The sequence below is a fragment of the Patella vulgata genome, chromosome 1 (assembly GCF_932274485.2).
Source record: "Patella vulgata chromosome 1, xgPatVulg1.2, whole genome shotgun sequence".
In the NCBI taxonomy this organism is placed as follows: domain Eukaryota; kingdom Metazoa; phylum Mollusca; class Gastropoda; family Patellidae; genus Patella; species Patella vulgata.
Window position 1 is genome coordinate 34,766,586 of NC_065879.2, and position 10,330 is coordinate 34,776,915.

Below are 10,330 nucleotides of genomic sequence, written 5' to 3' on the forward strand. Positions count from 1 at the left end.
ACAGTTTCGACCAGAAGTGGATATTTGGCACACGGTCACTTCTAGCACTAAAATACTCATGCCAGAACTGGTTATATTCTATATGACACATATTTTCTTCTCGCTGGACTGTTTTGGGCTATTACTATTAAGAGTAACATCGCTTTAGCAGCAAAAAGCAGGACATGGATATAATAAAAGTTGATACTTGATATCATGTTGTTTCAGTTAATATTTTGAATAAAGAGCTTTGTTACATGGATAAAACCATTTAATTGATTTACAAACCACTATTCACCAATTAAATATCAACCAAGAATGTTCCAAACTTTTCTTACCAGAATTTAATATAGGCCTATACCATTTAATTTGAATATTTTACACTTTTATGGACAAAATATCCCAATTTTGCTATAATATCAAAGTTATTATAAACCAACAAAAAACAAAGAGACAAAATTCTAAATAGATGTATCCTTATCTTGATTTAATGCAAGCTTTCAAATATTCGAAGGCCATTATCTCAAAATCATGTTTTTGGAAATAGGGCCTATGCACTTCTGGTTCTTAGCCCTCGATATGTACAATGATTAAAAGCATAGCCACGTTCATTTAAGGCTTATCATTCCTTATTGAATTTCTTTAAAGTTGAAACCTAATGAACCAAAGTAACCATTAAATTAGATACACGTCTTAAGCCAAGGCTTTTGTGCAGCAAATAAAAATGTTGTAACACTACTATAGTATGCAAGGAACTTTCCGATTTCCATATATGAAAAATAATCTACATTAGGCCATAATTTTGCATATGTTTTTCAGATAAACAGGATTGGTACATGTAGTGTGCAATTGACAATAAAATAACTATCTGGATTTGCATTTTCATGATATAAGATAAAACATCATAAATCCACAATGTCTCGTCCAAGTGATAAAGAAGGGAAGGAAACAAAGGTTGTTGGCAGTTTAACGATGGAATCGATGAAAGCGATATCAGAATCTGTAGCAATACATGGTATAGCGGATCAGGCAGCAGGTTTTTTAGCAGATGATTGTACATATAGAATGAAACAAATAGTACAGGTAGGATGTTATAGAACACATACATAATTAGTTCAAGAAATGAAAATGCTTATAAATCAATGAAAACTTCTATGAGAGATTTCGGAATTTAACATCATCAAATTCCAATGTTAACATGTGAGCATGATGTTTTCATGGTCACGTGAATGCATAAAAAATATTCTCTCAAACACAAAATATCAAATTTCTACTTGGGCTATAAAATGTGGAAGATGCAATGATATGCCAAGGTTGACACCTCGACCCCTAGAATGCACCATTGCATTAATTCCAGAGGGCACGAGTGCCAGAGCAATCAGCCAATAGTTTCCAGTCTGGACAGGCTTCACTAAAAATCAGCTAATTGCAATATGTGACAATGCCTCGACAAGATAGCATATTATCAGGCAATACCTTTATCTGCAGGATGGCATACTGCTAGCTTCCTTGTACTGCTGCTTACTATGTTTCACTATAAAGTTGTTATGGCCTCAATGAGTTTATTTTCTTGTGTTGGTAAATGTCCAGCCAACGAGCATGCTGAAAATCTTTCAGCCAGTCAAATCAGCCGTGTGTTTTCATTGCGTTTATATCAGATGGAAATTGATTCAGACATTTGTACATCCTAGAAAACCACATGCACATACATGTCCATGCAGACAGCCACATCAGTAAACAATTTGGAGAGCTTTTTTTTTTTATCTTTCCTGCCTTTTATTCATTTCAAGCACTAACTTTTGATATATTTGTAGGAGTCAATAAAGTTTATGCAGCATGGTAAAAGAAGAAAACTAACAACTAATGATTTTGATATGGCTCTAAGAGTTAAAAATATTGAGGTGAGTATATGAGTATATAAATGAAATAAAATGAAATGGGGTTTAACATCCTACTTTTCTGCTCCGACTGAGCTAATGAAAACGGGTATAAGCCATACAGTGTGCTATGAGGGAAATTTTGCCCGGACAGTGGCGCTACGGTCTACTCTTATATCGAATTCCAACTGCCAAGGGATCTTTTACGTGCACGCCAATGTGTACACGGGACCTCAGTTTTTGTCCTATCCAAATGACTAGACAGCTGTCCTTGTCAGGCCCTCTGTCCTGCACCACTGATAAGGGGAAACCACACCGGAAAATCTTGATAAACTTTCTCGGTCAACACCAGGAACGAACACAGAGGTGAGTATATACATGTAAATAAATTTATTACTTTCATTTCAAGTAACACTTCCATTGAAACTTAATGACCAATATATTATTGAAACAAAGAAAATTGCATGTAGAAATGTCATCAGATCTATTTATTATCTGATTCACTCAATTCTAATTTCTTTTTCCTGCAGCCTTTGTATGGTTTTCATTCACCAGATTTAATACCATTTAGATTTGCTAGTGGTGGAGGGAGAGAACTCTATTTTAATGAAGAAAAAGAAATGGATTTACAAGAGATTGTTAATACTCAGTTACCTAAAGTACCATTAGATATTGCCTTGAAAGGTACCCTATGCTTCATTTTATATATTTAAAGAATAGCATAGAAATTGATAGAATAGAAGACGAGAAAGTTGGGTGATCTTTTGGGTGTTGCCACGAAACTTAATAATATTTTATAGCCTGGTTTCCAGTTGTAATGGCTAATGCCTGTGAGGTTGATAAGGAAAGTGTGTCTAGTCTTTTGGATTAGACATGATATCAAGATGACATCAAGTGTACACATTGTCATGGATGTAAAAGAACCCTTGGCTGTTGGAATTCTAAGTGGATTGCTATTTTAGCAAAATTATATTTCTCATTATTTATGCAAAGACATAAATATGAACAGCTTAATCATATCATAGATAAGAAAATAATTTTTAGACTTGTCTTTCGTATAAAATATTTTTTTAAATTTTGATTTTATGGGATTATAAAATGCTTCATATATATGGTACACTCTTTATAGCACATTGGTTATGTATTGATGGAGAACAGCCAGCTATACCAGAAAACCCACCACCTGCTACTAAAGAACAACAAAAAGCTCAAAGTTTAGACACAACTATTAAAAGTCAAATAGATAAAGTTAATAAACCAAAAACTAGCGGAGAGGGGAAGTCAAGATTAAAACTTAAAGGTGCTGATATGGTTAAATTAAAAAATATTACAACACATGAATTATCAGTGGTGAGTTGTTTTATTTGATATTAATTGGTAATTGCTTTTGCTGGATTAAAATATACGTTCCCTCAAAGTTAATTAGGTCACTTCTTTAAACCCACAAAATCTGAAAATATAATGTCTTTAAAGACCAGAAGAAATAAAATTGTAGATGTTTATGTAGCCTGAAATATTTCTGGCTGTCAACCTGTAAAATGGCAGCCATTTGAATACAAGACACAAGATGGGTTATGATATAGATGTAGTAAACATCTAAGACAGCAGAAGGAAATATGTGACCATTGCGCACAACCAAATTATTGAAATAAAATTGTGTAATATACTCTTCAAAAAAAGTATCTGACAGCCCCTTTTCACTCGCAAAGAGATAAACCGTCAAAAGTGAAAATGGACGTTTTTGATTTTGGTCTTAATAATGAGTAATTGCTCCACCAATCCTCAGACGTTCAGCAATTCGTCGTGGCATGCTCCTGATCAACCGTCCAATCACGATTTGGGTCAATCTGACCCACCCCTCTTGCAGTGCCATGGCCAATTCTTGCAGTGTTGTCGGTTGACATTGACATACACGTCTCCCGATCAAATTAAACGTAACATACTAAAGCAAAGATATGCTAAACAGTAAATCTTATGCAAGAACCGATAGGAAAGCAAACATGGATAGATAAACCAGCACACGGCAGTTTTCATCAACCCTTCCTTGAAGTGTCAAATTTGACAATGAACCCCTCCCACGTGTATGGCGCTATTGCATGTCGCACGTAATGCTCAGTGGTTCTGTTGGGGCAATAAGTTCTTCATCTGTGAACATACTCTCAAAGCATGTCAAGTGTCCATGACTATTTATCATATCACAACCTGCATAGGTATTTGCATCTGAATATCCCCTACTTTTTTTGAAGAGGATATGTTATTCATAAAATGACATAGTTTGTGTTAAGTGGGTATTAAACCACATTTCTTTCTTGTTCTATTGAATTTATGTCAATGAAAATCAGACTGTCAATATAGCTTTATTTTTATTTATTACAAATTCTAATGATTGTAGGTGCTATTGATGTTTTGGGCTGTTTACTGTTAGAGATGTTAAGACAGTTAATGGAGTAATTGATACTATCGTTACAATACTTTAAGATAATTTGAATATTATTACAGGAACAACAGTTATATTATAAAGAAATAACAGAAGCTTGTGTTGGATCAGATGAAACTAGAAGATCGGTAAGATACACAGAACTGTTCACTATATGATACACATATTTCCATTTCCAGTTCTCTCTAATAAGTGTAAAATAAAACCCTGCTAAAGAATAATGTGTTATTAAAAAAAAACTTATGGAAAAAGAGCTACAACTATAAGGCAACATTTTATTAGAGTATTCTGGGGGGTTGGATGATCTAGTGGTTTAACAGTTTTGCATGAAATCAAAAGGTCTGTCATTGAGTCAACTGACACGGTTATGGTTCCCCGCTTGAACATGACAAGAGGTAGGGTAACCTGTCCAACCTTGTAGGTTTTCTCTGGGTCCTCCAGTTTCCTCCCACAGCTAATGACCCCTACGAGCGAGCAAATTATTGAAATAAAATTGAACCCTATGTTAGTCCTGAAATTACCTAGTTTGAGTTGAGTGGACCTCTCTCTCTCTCTCTCTCTTAAAGAGTACTCTATCTACATAGGTATAATACAATGTTTAGTTTATATATGATTTATATCAACATGTTTGTTATATTTTATGTTATAGTGGTAAATTAATAAAGTGTTTTCAGTGAGTTTAACTCAGTTACTTATTTTATAGGAAGCATTACAGAGTTTAGCTACAGATCCTGGTCTACATCAGATGTTACCTAGATATAGTTCTTTTATATCAGAAGGGGTAAGATTTATATATTATTATAATATGTAATTATTGTAAAACAAATAATGGTTGGTGTCACGAAAAAGCAAACATTGATTGGGGTTGCTGTAGCTCTTAATGTGTTAGGGGAATGGTCTATTGGTTTAATGTGTGTAGGTGGTATCGCAAGATCTGTCATTGAGTCAAGTGGCGTGGATTTGATTCTCTGCTTGTACGTGACAAGGAGTAGGGTCGCCTGTCGAACCTCATTTGTTTTCTCCACGTCCTCAAATTTCCTGCCATAGCTAAAGACCCCAACGTGCAAGCGAATTATTGAAATAAAATTGAACCATGTTAGTCTCGAAATGACCTAGTTTGTGTCGAGTGGACGTTAAACCCCATTTCTCTCTTAATGTGTTATGAAATGTGATTCCCAAGGCATATGTAATTTTTGTATTAATTTCATTTATGCGAGATCAAGGCCCTTATTTATAGTATGGTTCTCTGGTTTCCTTCCATCTCTACTAAAAAATAAAATAAAATTTACCCTACGTTAGTCCCGAAATGATCCAGTTCTTGCCAAGTGGACATTAAACCCCATTTACGAAGACAAGAAATGGAGTTTAATGTCTCGTCAGCCCATACTGTTGTTATTCAGCCCCAACAGTAAAATTTCTACCTTCTCTTCATTCAATCAACTAATTAAATACATGCACACATGTATAAAGATGGACCTCATTTTCTTTTCTATCCACACGACTTCTCATCCCATAACAATTGAACCACTATAAGGTTCATCATAAGGCTTAGGATATTTGAATGGAGAGATCAGAATTTGATAATGACTACACTACAAACAGTACTCATGAATCTACCAAACATTTACTACTTTAAATAGTTTCAGCAAATGAAATCACCACCCAATCTCAATTGATATTTTATAGCCGCTTTGAAAGTTTTTCCTAATATAGAAATGATGATGTGTTATATGAGAATTATTTATGATAATTTGTACTTGTTTTTATTATTATACAGGTAAAGATTAATGTGGTCCAACATAATTTAGCTTTGTTAATATATTTAATGAGAATGGTTAAATCACTGATGGACAATCAAACACTCTTCTTAGAAAAATATGTAAGTAAGAATTCAAGAATGAATTTAATCATAAGGGGCCATCTGTGATATTTTTTGATGGATAAAACTGGTTAATTCCATGTTGGAGATTCCAAGAAATGTTCATCCTTCTCCTAGTAGCACTATATGAACGTCTGTGATACTTTTCAAAGAAATACAGTTTATTTTGTTGGATTACTGATGAAAAGTTTCTATATTCTACCCTATATATTTCTGGATGAAATTATCTATAAGCTTGCTTTAGTTAAAAAGTTTTTGAGCTGGTCACATTGATCTGGTCACAATTAAAAGGGAATTTCTGTAACTGAGTTACCCTGCCTGTTAAAACAATTTTTGCAATCATTTCCAAATAGTTTAATATTTTGAGCTGAAACCACCCAGTAAATTTCTTTACGTTTTTTTTTTTACTTTATCTAGTTTCGTGAACAAGTATTTGTTTCCTGTTCTTAGGAAGAAATTTTGACAAATTGTTATTGATATTTTTTCTCTCGTTATATTGATATATTTGTTGAATGATGTTCGATCACACCATGTATGATAATGTTATAATTGTAGTTACATGAAATGATACCAGGTGTATGTACATGTGTTGTTAGTAAACAGTTATGTTTAAGACCAGATGTTGATAATCATTGGGCTTTACGAGATTTTGCTGCTAGATTAATGGCACAAATCAGCAAGTAAGTTCTTTATACATTTATAGTCCTATTCAGTAAAATTTTGACAGATAATGTCAATGACTAGGGTTTTATTGAACTCATTACACACTGTAACTCTTTTCAAAATTAGGAATGGATAGTTTCTTTTAAGTTGAACAATTAAGAAATTTCCACAATAGTATAGTCACCATTTTGAGGAAAATTGAATGATATGCATTTTTAATTTGATTTGATTAAAATATACTTGGTTATTTTATAGAAATTTCAGCACAAATACAAATAATATACAAGCCAGAACAACGAAGATGTATACACAGGCTTTACGAGATGAAAGATCAGCTTTAGCTACTCAATATGGGGCTGTAGCGGGATTGGGAGAATTGGGAGCAGAGGTAGGATCTAGATAATATATAAAATATATAGTGTCTATTATTTGCACCCACTTCAAATCTTCCCAGTCTGACAAGCATGCTTTAATTATTTAAATCACCTGGGATCGTCATTTCTGTTTAATTTGCCATTTCTGTCTGCACTGGACTTTTTTGCCAGATGTAAAGAATTTAATTTAATAAAGTAATTTAAGATGTTTGAAAACAGGAATTTCCTTAAAGCTGTGTAAAATATTTCATGTTTGTTTGTTCCAGGTTATAAAAACATTTTTGGTACCCAATTTAAAATTATTAGGTGAGAGAATGAGAGCAGCAATAGAAGGACCAATAATAAATAATGTAGATAAAATAGCTTCTGATCATATCAAAAAATTATTAGCAGTAAGTAATTGATAATATGTTGTTATATCCTTTTTAATTTATAAGATTTTACATATTCATATTACGTCCTTTTTAGATGTATTATCAATTTTCTTGTAGACATACTTCAACCTCAAAGGGCCGTGCTGGGTTGTGAGTCTTGATCTTTAACATTCGAATTGCTATTAAGTGACACAGTTATGCTATTTTCCTTATAATGAGGTGTGCATGGAATTGTGACATAATCAAAACCAGTGGCTTGTTTTCAGCTATGGCGATTGGTCGAAATAGTATTACCTAAAATGTTTATTTTTACTCAATTATTGACCTATTCCACATAACAGATGGAATTCAGTACTAGAAATTTCAATCGAGTAACCCTATTCTTACTCATGTTTGATTTAAGAAGTGACTAAAATATATAACAGGATAATATAGGAAAAAAATCTGCTGTGAGAGTTTAAGTTATTATAGGGGAGAATTGAGTTCCAGAATGGTTAGACAATAGCATTAAGATAAGATGTGTTTGTTATTTTGTAGAAGTATATGCCATCTGTATTAAAGACTATACATCCTGTAACAGATACTGTAGATGATTATACTAGAGAATATGGTTATTTAGGTCCAGGTTTACATTCAGCTGTTATAAAAGAAAGATCTACGATAATAACACAATCAACAACAAAACCTTCACTTAATATACAACAGGTCAATTATACTTTTATAAAATTATATTTTAGGTACTTTCTGCATGCCAACATGGGCATTTTGATTAAACATTTAGTTAAATCAAATAAGCTTTACTGCTCACAGGATTTTCCAAACTGGGCTGCTGGCAGTCTATTAATAGAAATGTAGGTTTTGTAGAATCCCCCCCCCCCCCCCCCATAAAGAGCAGAATTTAGAGTTCTTCATCTACAAACTTCTTTGTATTGTGGTTATTACACTTCTGACAATCCTTCACCTAGGAAGGATATCTACTAGAGACATTCACTTGTTCCAGTGAACATAACAGTTGAGTAGTATTGTGAATTCCTGACCCCATTCTCTCCTATTGTATCTGTTTTCCTGGGTTTTGTTTATTACTAGCTAATGGTCAAGTGTCATAGAAGTCCCAGTCATTTCATTTACTGTTTTCTTTTTTTTATCAGGCACAAAGAATAGTTATACAATCTGGTACTTCTTCACAACCTAGTACACCAACTACACCTCGCTTTCCTACACCTGTCTCAGTTCCACGAACCCCAACTACTCCATCTATACCTGGTCAACAAAAATATGTTATAATGACATCACAATCACGTCCTACACAGCCTACTGCACAATCAATTTCACTGACCAGTGGTTCGACATCTTCAGCACCAACCATTGTCAAGCTGGTCACAAATCCAGCGCAACAACAGACAAGCACAGTAGGCTCCTCACAAAGTGCAACAGTTCAGGGACCATCAGGACAGAAGTATGTTGTAATGTCATTACCAAGGGGAGAGGGAGGTAACTCTCAAGCGACCAGTACAAGCACAACAGGAAGTAATCAAGATCTCGGTGTAAAGACTATATTTACAGGAACACCTGGCAGTTTATTAAATGTTAAAAAAGAAGGTGATCCTCCTACTTGAACATCAGCGGTAATTCAATAAGCTATATTGTGTGATAGTAAATACAATATAAAGACAATAACATTGAAAAATATTTAACATGTGTATGCGTACTGCTACTAGAACAGTTTAAAACAGTAATATTTGTATTGGTTAGATCATGTGATACTGTAAATAACCACAAATTGTGAACAGATGAAATTGCAAGTCAATTTGTTATTGGATCATAGAAAATCTTGATCAAGAACACAAAATATTGTTTTCTTTTCCAACTGAAGATAACATGTATTTAATACCAATTCAACAATCAACTCCAATAACAGGTGTGTTTTCATCCAGGCTTTGATATTCCATTTTTATGCATTATTAAATGTCATGTTTGTAACCTCTGGAGATGACAGTTAGGTCTACATTTGTGTGTGTGTGTTAAAAAAAGTAAAAACTAATAATGCTGGATACAGTGTTTCGGTGTGGCAACTTTAACCCTTGTGTCAATAAGTTTGGAGAACTAAGAATATTTTTTTCTTGAAAGAGAAAAAAAAACAAAGAAACAAATTGATATCAAAATAACAATTTTTTTTAGGTGCGGTAACATCTGGACAATTTTATGTCTAAACTAAAAATAAAACAATCATTATATATTATCACACATAAAAATTTTGAAATTAACTAAATAAAGAAAATTTACTTCCTTCTAAATAAATGAATACAGGGCTTGTCCGACCCATAATATGCCCACTGGGGGGGAGACTGTAAAAATCCTGAATTTTTATGTTGTTCTTACTTATGACTCAATGAGCAATCCTTGCAAACTGAACAAGATATCTGTCAAGAACTCTGACCTATACAATGTTGACAAAAAATTGTGCACAGACAACGACAATATAGGTTCACATTATCTTAATATTTTTAAGGTGTATAAAAACAATATTAACAACAATTGGCATGACATACCAAAGTATTTTTTTTTTTTTTTTTTAAACAATATTTTTATTCATTAAATCTGAATTTGGATTGGGGAACAGGCTATGCCTATGTGTAACCCCTCTCTCTGATTTAGGTACATGTACACATTATAAATATTTACATACATACATACATACATACATAATTATAGAGCATATATGATACATCATGGATAATATAGAGACT

The 10,330-nt window shown here is 33.2% G+C and overlaps 1 protein-coding gene across 1 annotated transcript; it reads left to right on the forward strand.

The window, feature by feature from the left end:
* Positions 1 to 802: 802 nt before the first annotated feature.
* Positions 803 to 9,571, forward strand: LOC126823832 (transcription initiation factor TFIID subunit 6). Its single transcript, XM_050552856.2, has 12 exons — positions 803 to 1,062; positions 1,794 to 1,880; positions 2,387 to 2,540; positions 2,986 to 3,206; positions 4,356 to 4,421; positions 4,997 to 5,074; positions 6,071 to 6,172; positions 6,728 to 6,852; positions 7,091 to 7,223; positions 7,476 to 7,601; positions 8,121 to 8,288; positions 8,732 to 9,571. The coding sequence occupies exons 1-12, from the start codon at positions 895 to 897 to the stop codon at positions 9,197 to 9,199; spliced, it is 1,896 nt and encodes a 631-aa protein (XP_050408813.1). The 5' UTR covers positions 803 to 894; the 3' UTR covers positions 9,200 to 9,571.
* The last annotated feature ends 759 nt before the right edge of the window (positions 9,572 to 10,330 follow it).

Coding starts and splice junctions, on each gene's coding strand:
- LOC126823832 (XM_050552856.2), top strand. CDS start 895: ATGTCTCGTCCAAGTGATAAAGAAGGGAAGGAAACAAAGGTTGTTGGC. Junction 3,207..4,355: donor CAACACATGAATTATCAGTG/GTGAGTTGTTTT, acceptor ATATTATTACAG/GAACAACAGTTATATTATAA. Junction 7,224..7,475: donor TGGGAGAATTGGGAGCAGAG/GTAGGATCTAGA, acceptor TGTTTGTTCCAG/GTTATAAAAACATTTTTGGT.